The sequence below is a fragment of the Lupinus angustifolius genome, chromosome LG07 (genome assembly GCF_001865875.1).
Source record: "Lupinus angustifolius cultivar Tanjil chromosome LG07, LupAngTanjil_v1.0, whole genome shotgun sequence".
NCBI lineage: Eukaryota > Viridiplantae > Streptophyta > Magnoliopsida > Fabales > Fabaceae > Lupinus > Lupinus angustifolius.
This window is the reverse complement of record NC_032015.1, coordinates 6,505,081-6,521,529: the sequence shown is the minus strand read 5'-3', so window position 1 is coordinate 6,521,529 and position 16,449 is coordinate 6,505,081. Positions and strand designations below refer to the sequence as shown.

Here is a 16,449-nt window from a genome sequence, read left to right as displayed (position 1 = left end):
TAAGCCTACGAAGAATAGACATTGCTACAAGTAATCTGGGATTGTCCTATGTGCAAATCCTACTCTTTAGTTAACCATGTTTCCTTGTGACCTAGTGAATATCAATAGGAATAAGTTGGAGTCTTGGATTATGACAATAGAAGTTTCTGCATTTTTTGAAGTGTTTATAGTAATTAATCATAGTTAGATAAGATGAGGGAGAGGGAGAGGGATGAGGGAGAGTGGACCTTAGTTCAGAGAGGAAGAAAATGGAAGAATAGGTATAGGAGGGCTTTGTCTCCTTCACTTTTTTGCAAGGAGCCTTTTCATAATTCTTTTAAGCTAAGAGGATACCTGAAAGCTTTACATAATAACTGTGTTACTTTCTTTTTCACTAATTTCCTTGACAGTCATGGCATAGAAGAGATGTGGATGGTTTTTTTCGAAATGGGGAAGGGTGGGTGACTTGATTATTCCAAAGAAAAAGGATAAAATGGGAAAAGATTTGGCTTTGTCAGGTTTAAGGATGTTAAGGATGGAAGGAATTTAGAAACTGTTATGGACAATGTATGGATCGGAGAATATAATATTGGTATCAACAACCCTAGGTTCAGTAGAGAAGATGGACATTTTTTTTCAAAGGATAAGTCTAAGGTCTGGAAGCTGATCTAGTATCAGAAGAATAGAATATAATCTTGTGTAAAGGAGATTCCTAGAACAGCTTTCTCTAGGAGATCGTGGAAGCAGGTTGTAAGCAATGAAGTGACTGACTTTAAAGTTATTGAACCATCAATAGATAAGGAGATAGTTTTTAACGTCTCTGAAAACTCTAGAGCAGCCGATGATAAGTATTTTGTGGGAGAGTTACACAAACCAGAGGATGGATTTAGAGTGCAAAAGATCCTAGCCCAAGAAGGCATATTTGACATCTAAGCTACATTCATGGGTGGGAACTTGGTGCTTCTGAAAGAAGTCGGGAAGATGGAGGTGGTGGAGGTGCTTTGCAAGGAAGAAGGATGGTTTAACAACTTCTTTAAGGTGATCCAAATATGGTCTCCTTTGGAGAATGTAAAATAACGTCTAGTGTGGATTCACTGTTCGGGCATTCCGTTGCATGTTTGGTCTGAATAATTCTTCAAGAAGTTGGGGGAGAGCAAGAGGCGGTTCATAAGTGTTGAGGAGAATACTAGACTTATGAAAAGATTAGATTATGGTTGGTTCTTGATGGCTACAGATTCTGTAGAAGAAATTAACCTTAGCCAAAGGGTCAAAGTTGGGCATCTCGTTTTTGATGTTTTAATGAAAGAGGAATCTCCATTAGCCCTTGAGATTCTTCAGTGCTTTAATAGCAAGGGTACCATTGTTGATCAAGTGTCTGATGCCCAAAGTTCCGATGAAGGTGGTCAGTGGGTGAATGACCATTCCGACTTGGGCGAAGGATATGTTCCCGGCGATGGAGGAGATGATGTGGATGGTGAATCGGAAAGAGAAAAACAATCAAAGGACAATTGCTCAGAGGCTGATTGTGACACATTGGTTCCTGAGTCGTTGAGTGTGTCAGAGTGCCTAAAGGTGGTGGCTGATTCTTTTATGGGATTGGAAATGTCTCAGAATGGTTTTTCAAAAAGTGTGAAGGAGACTAGCTTAAAAAAGGAGAAGAAAGGGGGTAGTAGTGCTTCAAAGGTCCTGCATCTTTTGGAAAAAGTGTCAAATAAGGTTGTTGACACTAAGAAGGTATTGTTGAAAGAGAAGGTGTCGTGTATGGATGAAAAAATTGTAGGGTTTCAAGGGTTGGTTTCCGGGCCTTCAAAAGTTTCAAACCGACCCAAACGCAAGAAGAAAAATAATAAACGTTTTTTCCTCACCCCTTTGGAACGTGACCATGTGATTCATCTAAATGGGGAGGCCCATTTGGGTTCCTCGTTTTCTATAGAAACAACCTGTTTATCACTTTTCCAATATTCCTTGTCATGTGGACAAATTCGAATAGATGGAAAAAAATTGTGTTCTCAATCCATCTCACACAACGAATAAAAGTGTCTTGATAAAAAAAAGAGAACCTCTAAAGTTTGCTCTAAATTTCTTTAGTATGCCTTACCTCCTCGAAAAGTTAATGCAAAGGGGAGAAAAAAACAAAGTCAATAGTTGAGTAATAATTCTGCTCTGGGGGTTCAGTTAGTTTCGGTGTCGACCTCTAGTTCTCAACACAATTCTGATGGATCTCAATTAGATGGAAATAGGTTGACGGGTTTGGATCCAACAATCAGTAATTCTATTTCTGATTCTAATGTTATGATGGCTAATAGACGACTCTTTAAAGAAGGGGACTTGGTGGCTGGAAAAATTTGGGAGATCAGCAAGAGGATTAGAGTGTCCTACGAAGGGGATGAAGAAATCATATTGAGGAGAATTGTGGAGCTAGAGAAAAGGAATAGGGACAGTGTGGTCTATATGTCAGTGTTGGTGTTGCATAGTGAATATTTATTCTTCGTGTTTTTTCAACCAAAAAAGATTGTTATGGGAGGATTTAATTGCTCTGAAAAGAAATCTGGGAGATGGTTTGTGGTGTTTTCTTGGTGATTTTAATTCAGTTACTTCTGGTTCTGAAAGACGAGGAGGTTCTAGAGTGGAGAATAGTAGAGAAATCCAGCGTTTCAATGATTGGATAAGAGAAATGGAGCTTATTGATCTTCCTCTTTTTGGGAGAAAGTTTACTTGGTATCAACCAGGTGGTAGAGCTATGATTAGACTGGATAGATTGTTCCCTCTTTAAATGGTGTCGTTTTTAACAGTCTGTCCCAGATGCAAGTGGATTCTATTAGTGATATGTTTTCGGAAGATGAGATTAAAGGTGTTGTCTAGAGTTGTGCAGTTGATAAGATTCCCGGTCCGGATGGTTTTAACCTAAATTTTTTTCAGGAATATTGGGAGATTGTTAAGCTTGAAGTGGTTACTTTTATTCAAGAGTTTTATGTGAATTGAAAGCTTCCGAAGGGGTTGAACTCTTTCTTCATTATGTTGATTCCGAAGATTAAAGCTCCTAACAAGATTACAAATTTTAGACCTATTTCTCTTGTGGGTTCCCTGTATAAAAAATTTTCTAAAGTCTTAGCAGGAAGATTGAAGAGGGTTATGGATTCAATTATCCTCATCCTTGTCCTCATCCTCATCCTCATCCTCATTCTCGTCCTCATCCTCTTGCTCATTCACATCCTCATCCTATGCTCATCCTCATTCTCGTCCTNAAAAAGTGTCAAATAAGGTTGTTGACACTAAGAAGGTATTGTTGAAAGAGAAGGTGTCGTGTATGGATGAAAAAATTGTAGGGTTTCAAGGGTTGGTTTCCGGGCCTTCAAAAGTTTCAAACCGACCCAAACGCAAGAAGAAAAATAATAAACGTTTTTTCCTCACCCCTTTGGAACGTGACCATGTGATTCATCTAAATGGGGAGGCCCATTTGGGTTCCTCGTTTTCTATAGAAACAACCTGTTTATCACTTTTCCAATATTCCTTGTCATGTGGACAAATTCGAATAGATGGAAAAAAATTGTGTTCTCAATCCATCTCACACAACGAATAAAAGTGTCTTGATAAAAAAAAGAGAACCTCTAAAGTTTGCTCTAAATTTCTTTAGTATGCCTTACCTCCTCGAAAAGTTAATGCAAAGGGGAGAAAAAAACAAAGTCAATAGTTGAGTAATAATTCTGCTCTGGGGGTTCAGTTAGTTTCGGTGTCGACCTCTAGTTCTCAACACAATTCTGATGGATCTCAATTAGATGGAAATAGGTTGACGGGTTTGGATCCAACAATCAGTAATTCTATTTCTGATTCTAATGTTATGATGGCTAATAGACGACTCTTTAAAGAAGGGGACTTGGTGGCTGGAAAAATTTGGGAGATCAGCAAGAGGATTAGAGTGTCCTACGAAGGGGATGAAGAAATCATATTGAGGAGAATTGTGGAGCTAGAGAAAAGGAATAGGGACAGTGTGGTCTATATGTCAGTGTTGGTGTTGCATAGTGAATATTTATTCTTCGTGTTTTTTCAACCAAAAAAGATTGTTATGGGAGGATTTAATTGCTCTGAAAAGAAATCTGGGAGATGGTTTGTGGTGTTTTCTTGGTGATTTTAATTCAGTTACTTCTGGTTCTGAAAGACGAGGAGGTTCTAGAGTGGAGAATAGTAGAGAAATCCAGCGTTTCAATGATTGGATAAGAGAAATGGAGCTTATTGATCTTCCTCTTTTTGGGAGAAAGTTTACTTGGTATCAACCAGGTGGTAGAGCTATGATTAGACTGGATAGATTGTTCCCTCTTTAAATGGTGTCGTTTTTAACAGTCTGTCCCAGATGCAAGTGGATTCTATTAGTGATATGTTTTCGGAAGATGAGATTAAAGGTGTTGTCTAGAGTTGTGCAGTTGATAAGATTCCCGGTCCGGATGGTTTTAACCTAAATTTTTTTCAGGAATATTGGGAGATTGTTAAGCTTGAAGTGGTTACTTTTATTCAAGAGTTTTATGTGAATTGAAAGCTTCCGAAGGGGTTGAACTCTTTCTTCATTATGTTGATTCCGAAGATTAAAGCTCCTAACAAGATTACAAATTTTAGACCTATTTCTCTTGTGGGTTCCCTGTATAAAAAATTTTCTAAAGTCTTAGCAGGAAGATTGAAGAGGGTTATGGATTCAATTACTTCCTCGTTGTAGTCCACTTTCATCCATGGAAGAAATATCCTTGATGTTATAGTGATCATGAATGAGTTACTCCATTTTTCTAAAAAGGATATGGATGGTTTCCTTTTGCTCAAAGTGGACTTCGAAAAAGCTTACGATTCCGTAAGTTTGGAGTTTCTTGATTATATGTTGTTCAGATTTAGCTTTCCTAACATATGGAGGAAATGGATTAAGGCTTGCCTATCTTCTACGGAAATGTCTGTGTTGATTAACGGATCACATTCTTCTCAATTTTCTATGTCTAAAGGCTTCTGTCAAGGGGACCTAATGGCTCATTTTTTATTCCTTATGGTGGCGAAAGGTTTTGTCGGGCTAGTTAGATTGGCAAAGAGCATTGGGTTGTTTGAAGGCTTTAAAATTGGTAGATCTGGTGTCGAGGTGACAGACTTGCAATTTGCGGATGATACTATCATTGTGTGCAAGACAAATGCAATTAACCTTTGGAGTATTAAAAGCATTTTGAGATGTTTTGAGTTGGTCTCTGGTTTAAAAGTAAATGCTCATAAAAGTTCGTTGATTGGAATCCAAACTCCTAGCTCTTTCTTACTTTCGGCGACTCATTTTCTTTCGTGTAGATTGGGTAGCATTCCGTTCACATACCTTGGTATTCCCGTTAGTGCAAATCCATCAAACTACTCAACTTGGCAGACCGTAATTGACTCGGTGTCGAGAAGATTGGCAAGCTGGAAGTGTAAGCATACTTCTTTTGTGGCAGAGTGGTTCTTATTAATTCAGTTCTGGCTAATATTCATATTTATCTTTTATCTCTTTATAAGGCTCTGAAGAAGATTATTAATAAACTAATTAGCCTTCAGAGGAGATTCTTATGGGGTAATAAAAGAGGCGGGATTGGAATTGCTTGGGTGGCTTAGACTTAGGTTTGTAAACCTATGTATCTTGGTGGTTTGAGTATTAAAGACATTCAACTTTTTAATAACTCTCTACTAGGGAAGTGGAAACGGAGAAGGTTGGTGGAACCTAATGCTCTTTGGGTTCAAGTGGTAAATTCCAAGTATGGCTCGGAGGCCGTTATACAGGCTCCTTTATCGGCTTCAAAGTGGTGGAGGGATTTGGCTAAAGTTGGTTGCTCAGATGGGTCAGGGAACGGTTGGTTGGAGGATAAAATTTGGAAGGAAGTTGGAGATAGTTCTCAAACCCTATTCTGGAATGATGTTTGGTTTAGCCAGTATTGTTTGAAGGAGACTTTTCCCATGTTATTTGCTCTTGCTTTGAATAGACAAACGTTAGTCTCAGATTGTGGGGTCTGGATCAATGGCTAGTGGAATTGGAATGTTCTATGGAGGAGAAGGTTGTTTGATTGGGAGGAAAATTCAATCAATTCTTTGTATCAACTGATTGCTTCTCATTCCTATAGAAGAGATAGTATAGATAATTGAAAATGGAGTTTAGATAACTCAGGAAGGTATTTGGTTAAAAAATCTTACTTAACTCAAATCAATGTCCAACAAAATGAGGTAGGTTTTCTTCTTAATAAAAGTTGGATTAATTGTGCTCCTTCAAAGGTGTGTTGTTTTGTTTGGAAAACTCTGTGGTAGAATTGAAACTAAGGAGGAGTTGTTTAAGAGAAGAATTATTTGTAATGTTGATGAGTAAATTGTGTTCTGTGTTTGAATCATTCTGAATCTCTTGATCATCTGCTTTTGTCTTGCTCTTTTGCTTCCTCTGTGTGGCGTGGTTTTTATGCTTGGTTGCAGATTCCGTTTGTGTTGCAGCAGAGTATTGTTAAGGAGCTGTTTAGTTATCATGAATCATTATGCAAGAATTCAAAAGGGAGGCAATTATGGAGAATGTTGTGGTTTACCGTGATTTGGTCCATTTGGTTAATGCGGAACGACTCCATGTTTTCGGCTAAGGAGGCTAGTTTTGTGAAAATTATGGACTTGATTCAGGTTAGATTGTGGTCTTGGTTTGATTCGAGCATTAATCAAAATCCTTTCATCTTTGCTCAGTGGTACACTAATATGAAATGTTGTATTTTTTAATGTGCTTTCTGCCTTCTGTGGTTTTATAGTCCCTTCTATATTCAGGACGGCACCCCTTGTGCCACTTTAATACAAATATTTGCTTATCAACAACAACAAAAAAGTAAAATTGTCCATGAACGTCCGTATAATAGCTCAAGCTTTTATGAAAGTTGCCAATGACATGGTATTAGAGTCTTAATTATTATCTTATATTCAATATATGAATTTATTACAATAGTAGAAAATGCAACTGCAATGAAACGAGTTACCTCCCAGATTGTAGAGGATTCAGTAAATGATAGGAGGGAAATATGCATTGCTCAGAGCAATCAATCTTGCCGTAGCAACGAGTGTGACTATGGTTGTTGATTTGGGTAGATTTTTTGGTATCTTCATATATCTCAATGGAAATGGAACACTACAACTCTAAAAGCTCAAACCCTAATCATTTAGGAATTTTACGAGTTTGATTTCAGAGAGAAATGGATGAAAAATGAAGGCTTAAGAGTCATGTAACAAATATATTTCATGATTGTGAAGTCATTCCTCAAAAAATCAACTCGCAAACAGACTCTTAGGTATTGTTTGGGAGTTGAGATAAAGGGAAGGAGAAATATTAAGGGCAAGAAGGGAGGAGGAAGGAAAGACAAATCAAAGTAAACACTCTTTGGAAGTGTGAAATTTAAATGGGAAGTGAATAAATGGTTGATATAATACAAAAATATTATTTTACCCCTTTAGAAAATTTATAATATGTTATTTTATATTAATTAATCCCAACAAATATTAGTAAGATTAATTAGATATTTTACCTTGTTTTCCTCTCAAAGTCCTACCAAATCATAGAGTTTTAAGAATTCTTCAAAAGCCTTATTCTCTTTAACTAAACTCCCAAATAAAGAATCTTCTCCTAAACCATATACTTTCTTCCATTCCATTTCAGAATAGTTCTCCCAAACAAAGCCTAGGGTTTGTAAAATGGGAGCACATTCTCAACAAAATTTATTACTTCATGTGTTACTTACTTATTGATTGGTAGAAAAAATATAATTAACTTAAAATTTTAATAATTAAATATTTTTCTGAATAATTACAATATATAAAGTAACACATTTTTTTTTGGGGACAAAATGTGTCATCCCGTAAAACCGTTTTAAAGGAGTATGAACGGCTGAATCTTTTCACCAAAGCCAATTAACCCATCCACATAGTGCACACCTTGAACCCTTAGATTGTCTTTTGCTTCTCTCTTAATATTTGTCTTAGGTTAATGCATTTTGCTCTTTTTTTCCTTTCTATCTTTTATTTATGTGTAATCTTTTAATACCTTTGGCACATCAATAAAGATTCTCTTTGAGGATAAAAAAACATGTTCAAACTGAAACTTAAAATAAGCAAAGAATTTCTTTAATTTGGATACGTAAAGAATTAATTTTTTATATTATTCTCTGTAATATAGATATAGGATAAACAAAGTTATTGGCTTATTGCTATAAAATTTACGAAAGTTTAATAGGTATTTTGGAAAGCCAATTATCCTTATTAATAAAAGATGACAAAGAAAATTGTTCTAATTGTGAAGTAGTGAGATTCTTCATCCAAGGGACACGCTGTCTTCTATCATTCCCTGGCCCTTTACATTCAACCTCAGCATAGGTAAAGTTAGACCTACAAAATTTATTATAGATAGTCATTTTTAAATAATAAATAATAAAACATTTAAAACAATTATTTATTAACGGGGATATGAATAAACAATATCATAAATATTACTATAATTAAATTATTTGAAGAAGTGAAAACATACTCATGGCCCTTATAATCCCACGGATACCATCCTTCGGGGGCTACCAATGAAGAAAAGTATGTTCCATAAAATATAACTCTAGAGTAAGGACCATAAGCTCTTCCTAGATATGCATCGCCATTCCCAATAATAGAACCTCCTTTAAATATAAAACCACTTGGGTCATTCTCTGAACTTCGACTTTGGGCAGTAATGTAACCTTTAAGAGAAGAATTATTCCGCCCTGTGACATTAATAATACAATCCTACATATAATGAAAAATCACATCAATGCTTTGTTTCTTTGGTTTAGAGGATTTGTTTTGTTTTCAGAAAATCGAGAGATAGGGGTAGAATTTTTTAGAGTTGTTTAATGTTAGTGAAACATATAAGAATTTGAATGAAGAAGTTGTTTTATAAAATATATATAATTTATCGCAAAATGATGGATTTAATTTCCTTGTAAACAGTTACCACTTTAGAATCATTATCTCCAGCCTAACAAAACTCTTTTTTTAGCTTTCAAATTGAAAGTAGTTATATTTATTTCTGTTAACAATAGTTATGCATGAGTTAGAGAAACCTCATCAACTTTTATGTATTTATATTTACATGTGAGAATAAATAGGGATAGATATAAAATTTGTCAACTTTCCTAAAGTATATCCCCATCCAAACTAATTAACCCACGTTTGTTCTATTCTATCTCTCCTTTTCTTTAGAAAATAATTCTTTACACCGATAAGTTGTTGTTTTTATATTTGCGTTGAAGATTAAAAGTGACATATTATTATATCTAAATGATAAAATATCATATCATTATGTTTTTCTTATTGCTTTTGATGCACATATCTCTCCCATAACATATCCTAACTTATATCAAACAAAAAATGTAAAGGCACATACTTCATTATAGATAATTTCAATAAAAATGTGTTACCTCATAATAGGACTGTCCACTGCCAAAAATAAAATCCACTTCACCTTGAATGAAGCAATCTTTAAAATAATGTCGTCCATTTGAATCTAGCAAAGTGTCTTGAAAACCCACGAAACTACACTTATAAAATACAGATTTGTCTCCAAATATGCCTGCAGCTAGTGCTTGTGTAAAGTTATGTGATGGTACCCCAAGATTAAATGTGTTCTGCAATTACCCATTCATACATTTAAAAACAAGAAATAATATAGAACATTATAATCAAATTGTTATTATATCCCTTGTTCACCTTACCTTGAATGTAATCCCAAGCACAATCACATTAGGTGGGTTAGAATGGAATGTTGGTCTCCAATTTTTTTTTTCTGTTTGGTGATCATTATATTGGATTATTGTGTTCTCACTTCCTTCTCCTTCTAAAATCAGACATGGTTTTTCTGAGGGAATTTCAATCTCCTCCCTGCACACAAGTATGTGTATATATATAAGTATTAATAATGTGTGAAATAATTAAATTGTGAACACTATAATAATCTCTCAAATAAGATGAATAATATATAATATAATTTAACATCTTACGTGTATGTGCCAGCATCTATGTGAATCTTTACCCATTGATCATTGTTGCTCTTTATTGAATCAATGGCTTGTTGAATACTTTTGAATCCTCCTTCACAACCACATTGATTAACAGTGATAGTAGATGCAATGCTATTCCCACCACAATCTGTGGTTTCGCTAAGCCTGAATGAGAAGCTAATAAACAAAAACAAAGAAACTATTGCTATTTGAAAAAGCGGGGCCATAATAGCTTATTAATAAGTATATTTGGATGCCAAACTCATCAAACATCCTCCTATTTATATAGTAAACCTTACATAATGAATGAAGACAACACTAATATTTTGATTTACAAAATGATAATTACGAAATTCTCGATAATTCACAAAGATTAAACTCTTTGCTATAAGCTAGTAACTTTACACGATAATCTTTGCAATAGTTATAATCTAGTTAGTTATTTGATTTCTTATATTTTTCATTTATTTTTTATTTAAATGACAATTTTACCCTCAACCTAGTATCATATTCCATGTCCTATATGGTAAAAATTGCAGCTTGTCAATAGCTATTTTTGTCAACAAAAAACTTTAATCCAATAAGCTAGCTACACAATATTTGTGAACTCCAAATTCAAATATATGAAAGTGTGTTTTATTTTCCTCTCCTTCAAAAAAAATGGTTGCATATAAAACAAAAAATATGTGTAATATAGTATAAATGTTAAGGTATAATTTAGGGAAATATTTTACATGTGAGACTTTGTGGTTAACTCTAAAGTTTAAAGGTTTTTGAATTGTTATTTTATTTAGTAATTTAGTGTAGTTTTATATTTCAACCATTAGAAACAAAATTCCTTTATCATACAAAAAAACATTGGAAGACCTAACTATAACAATTTTTTAAAATTTGCTAACAATTATCTTAATCGCGTATCCTATCCTTATGTAAATTTAAATAAATAGTAGTGAGATGATTATTCTCACGTTTACTAAAAATACGAAAAGTGAGGAAATAGTATCCCAAAACTAAAACCAACCTTTTTTAGCAAATGAATAAAACATTTTTAATTAAATTGTTTTTTTCTTTTCTTTTTAGTTTTTTGGTCATATATGTATTCATTCATATGTGATTGACCTTCTCTAATTTACATTTTACTTAATATGCATTAATCTAGATCATTATATTGAATATAATCAACAGTTAAAATCATTATAATCATTCAATAAATCATCGTTAAAATTTTATTTAGATCATGCATGTTAATTGTTTGAGGAGTGTAGTATAATTTGACTATTGAACTTTTTTGCAGCAGCCAAATTGAGGGATGTGAAGAGAGTGGTTTTTATGTTGATAAATAAATTTCTTCATTTGAAAATATCTAATTATCTTTCTAACAATTTCTAAGATTCTGGTCTCTTTTTTTTTGGCAAAGTTTTTGTTAATGTGAAACTTAAACTTTAAAAGTAAATGAATCTAAATTTAATTTTGATATTAATTCATAATTGATTATAACTATCTCAATCGTTCATCATATCTAATTGTTTAAAGTATATTAATCGAAAATATATTGATGAAGTCTGATCCATTTTAATCTTATTTGATGCTGTTGTTAGTGTCAAAGTTGTCTTCAAGAAAAAGAATACTGAAGTGAAAAAATAGCTTAAGTATTTAATATATATATATATATATATATATATGATGAATGTGTAAGTACTTTTTATACTGTCAGTAAATTATTCACTATTGATTTATTAATTACTATTGATTATTAAACAAAAGTAATATAAATCAATGACGAATGATGTACTGCCAGTGTAAAAAAATTTATATTGTTGGTGTGCAGATTTTAAACTCATAGATTAAAACTATGACTTAATATATTTTGGATATTTCATGTATTTGTGATAATAATAGATAGTTGAACCAAAACCGAAAAGCACAAACCAATAGATAGTTGATTCACACAAAATATCCTAAAAAAAAGAGGAATGAGAAGCACATGCAAAGCATAACTTCCACGGCAAAGGCGACATAAGGACGAAATTAAATCATCTAAATACTTTAATAATAGGCAAATGTTAATAATAATTTTAAAAAGACGAATTCTTAACATATAAGAAAAAACTATAATGGAACCTATCTTTTATCTGTTAGTTTCTCCTAAGGATAATCATAAAAAAAATTCTTCTTTTTGATGTGAATCTTTATCTAAAGGATAAACGAACTTCAGGATTAAAAAAAAGATAGGATCAACTAACAATTATCATATATAATTTAGTGTAATTTTTCATTTCAACCACTGGATAAACAAGAATTAGTTCAGCTCCAAAGATTATGCTAGATTTAGGTAGTGATTCAATAAAATATGAATGAAGATCTTTCTATCCCAAACTAATAAAAATTATGACTAATAGTAGTTAATATCATTGATGTAAAAAGTAAATACTGTATCTACCGGTTCAACCGGAGAACCGGTGAACCAGTCCTCTAACCAGTATGTACAAATGTTGAATCGACCAAGTATCAAAATCGGTATTTGACTAAACCAGCCGGTTTATACATATTATTTTTTTTTTTGAAAAAAAACTTAAAAACCCTTTAGAAGATGACTCATCTTTCCAACATTTATTCAACACTTCAAGACACATGTTTCCAAGACATACTTAAATTACACATTTTGGTTCCTAACATTCGTGTATAATCTTAGTGACATTTGTGTAATCTTGAAGTATTGTCTGAAAATAGGATTTGGTGCAAAAATATAATATCGTTATGAGATAACTTTGACTCTTTGGTGTTAAATGTTAAAACTCCAAATTTATTTGTTTTATAGGGTGAGTTGTGAACTTGTCTTTTATTTATATTTTGCGATTGTTAAGTGATACTTTTGGATTGATATATGTTTTATAATTTAGACTTTGAATTTGTTAAACACTTAAAGTTGTTTCTTTATGTGAATTTTGAGTAGATTATGAATATGAATTATAAATTTGAGTATCTACCTATTTGAAATTTGTTTGTTATAGGTTTTTATATATAAATATAAGTATGTATGTCTGGTTTAACCGGCATGCGGTTTAATTACTGAATCACTGGTTGAACCACTGTACCACTATACCAGTACCCTGACTAGTTTGATAACCGGGATAGTTTTAACAACAATGGTTAATATTTTTTAATAAATCATAAATAAAATTATATATAAATTTTATTTGTGTATCAAAAATCGTATTGGACTGATTCAGAAAGACAGGAAAATCCGGTATAAATGATCTTCACTATAAGTCCTTGGAGGGCTGGCCCAAAAGAAGTTCAACTGGTGAGCAGCTATACGGTCCACTAATTTAAGGGTCAAACTAAAATTTATCCATACTTATCAATTATCATGGATTCATGCTATGCCTTGTGTAGTCTCCCACACCATTCCACATTTCCACCTATGGTCAATTGATTCATGTTTCCAATCTCAACAATGAGAACAACAAAGACAAAGCAATTATTGCGAAAGCGTATAATAAATTCTCATTGATCAAGACATTAGACATTATTTATTTACCTAAACAAACTAATAAAACACATGTGTAAAATATATAAAATGTGTCATGGTAGCTTTGTTCTCAAATAGCAATTGTGGTTGTCATGTGCATCTCTTTTCATTATTTTAGGCACTTTCTCCAACTTATAATTTCATTTCAATTTACATTATAACTTTGATTCAAGTTGTGGATTAATGTTCAATAAGTTGGGGGAAACCCTTGCATGAGCATTTTAAACCTTTTAATATATATTTATTTCCCTTTTGATTCAAGAAGATTTGAAGGAAGAATCATATACAACGGAAGAAATTGAAAAAATTAACTACGAGACTCAATTCATCCACAACTTACATAGATATTATAAAAGCTTGAATTCTTTTTTTAAGCCTCATTACTAGTTTTCTATTTGTATAACTACGTTAATATGTTAATATATGAGTATTTTGGTTGTGGCTTTTGAGTTTCACCAGTGTAATGTATATCACTGGTTCTTTTCCTCTATTGATTATTGCATCCATTTTTCATAATTGAAGTGTTATTGCTCTTTTTGTAGCTACGGTTTAATTGTTTAATGATTTTTTCATAACATTTTGCCTAAAAAACATTTATCTGGAAGTGAAAAAGAAAAAGAAAAGGTAGCGGATCAACTTGTAGAGTCATAAAGATGAATACTTGATAAATTTGTTAAGAAAATAGCCCATTGTGATAATTCTGATGGATTGGGTGAGTAATCTTAAACAATCTAATAAAAAATTAAATGATAAAAGTCTTATCAATGAAGACACTAGTAATTTCAATGAACATGATAATATACCAAATGTGTCTAATATTGAAATTCAAAGGATGGTAAACAATCAATCCCTTCTTGATAGCTATAATATTAGAAATTGGGATAATTTTGAAAATTCCGGGCCTCGTTTTTTATTATGCATCAGGCCCAAAAATATTAGGATAGGCTCTAATAAGTCCTTGATATCACGGGTCATGTCGTAAAGCTTCATTTAGTTCACAATATATGCATAACGTATTTGTTTAAATGTTGTCACATTCCATAAACTAATGCGTTACGACTTATATTACTTTTTTCTTCTTTATATAAGTCCACTATGATTATAATTTTCTCTCTCTTTTATGTGCCAATTTTTAAAATTTCACATATATAAATTATCCCGGTTACAAAAATTACTCTTTTCATAATTGACTGAAAATAAAAATCCTAAATTAATTTAGAACCAAAAAATGGGCCTAATTAATAAAAATAATTTTAAAATAGTATATATTTTTAATAATATTAACTATGCTAATTTTTTTTTTCTTATTTCCGATGAAATTACTGACAAAATCATGCAAAGGTGATGAGAGATAATAATTAGATGCATATGCTTCCAATTTAAGGTAAGACCAATTATTTTAATCAAATGACAAGAATCTTACAATATATGTAACAATAACACGAATTCTCACGCTATCTTTTTTTCCTCCTGCAAATTCATGTACTTTGTTTGACAGCTCATATACAAGGTTAGATTTCAGTGTGGTTTTACCTTTAGAACTTGTAAACCATTTTAACAATCCATGTGGAAATTTTTTGAGTATCATTTGATTAACAATAATATGATCAATTTAAGTAGCTAGAAACAATGTTATTTTTAATTCAGTTAGAAGGTGTGAAAATTTTTGGAGTATCATTTGGTTAACAATAATATGGTCAATTTGAGTAGCTAAAAACAATGTTATTTTCAATTTAGTTAGAACCATTGTACATCAAATTGTACAAAAAAATTATATGAAGTGTTAGTTATGGATTAAAAGGAAAAGAGTTAGCACAGAATGATATCTTCTAATTGGAAATCAATTGATGAGAATGTGTTGTGAATTTGACTTGGATTTATTTGTATCTTATGCTTAATATTTGTTGTTTTTTTCTATTTTCTAGTATCTCTATTTATTTATAATAATATTACTTTTGTTCATAAAATATTTCCTAATATATTTGTAAAAACGTGTCTGTATTTACCACTTTATTATTTTAAGGGACAAAATAAATCGTGTATCCTACTTAACAAAAAAAGAAGGAAAATAGTGATCTTTAAACTAAATTTCCCTGACAGAATGAGATAGTGGTTAGGATTTAGGAAACACAGTTTGTTCAAAAATATATAAAGATAATTTGAGAAGGGAAATCATACATACCAAATAGGATTTTGCCATGCAATTAACATTATATCATGACTTAAGACATAAGCTCTTTAAAGAAAAGAAAAAAGGAATCATGAATATTAGCAATTATTTTTCAAAAAGTGCAGCTCCCATAATATACCAAAAAGTTACAGTGGGTATTTTTTAATTTTTATGGTGAAATTGCTCAGCAAATTTTCCTGAGAAAATATCATCCTGATTAATACTTTCTCACTCCCAGATTTTTTTTGGTACTTCTAAGAAAATTAACATAAACGAAAGAAAGCAAGAAAAAGAAACAGTTTTGATTTATAAGACTGCCAAAATGTTACCTTCGAGAAGTAGCTAGATGTTACAGTAGATATAGCCATATAGGTTATAGATAGTTATTAGACCTTCACATGCATAATCTTTCTACCTATAAATTCCTATGATTCACCTATATCTATGCTAAGTTTATATTATATAAGAGCCAAAAGTTAGAGATAGGAAACAACAATAAAGATGCGATCACCGCAGCTATTATTGGAAAAAGGTTAATAAATTATTTGATTTCTAACAATAAAATATTGCGATTTGATCTTCTTCTTTTTTATTTCTCAGTAACAATGTAGTTAGGGTATGTGCTAGAACTCAGTATATAAAATATTAAAAATGATATTACCCCAGCCGAATATACATACAATAAAAAGTACAAGATTAAGAATAATTTGGTAAAGAAAACTCATTATGCCACATCATTGTCAATC

The 16,449-nt window shown here is 32.1% G+C and overlaps 1 protein-coding gene across 1 annotated transcript; it reads right to left on the bottom strand.

Annotated features, from left to right (window-relative positions):
• Positions 8,169 to 10,228, bottom strand: LOC109352876 (putative pectinesterase 52). Its single transcript, XM_019595059.1, has 5 exons — positions 10,002 to 10,228; positions 9,717 to 9,882; positions 9,423 to 9,629; positions 8,504 to 8,748; positions 8,169 to 8,364 (listed from the first exon to the last, which is right to left on the bottom strand). Exons 1-5 carry the CDS (start codon positions 10,226 to 10,228, stop codon positions 8,196 to 8,198), a joined length of 1,014 nt encoding a protein of 337 aa, XP_019450604.1. The 3' UTR covers positions 8,169 to 8,195.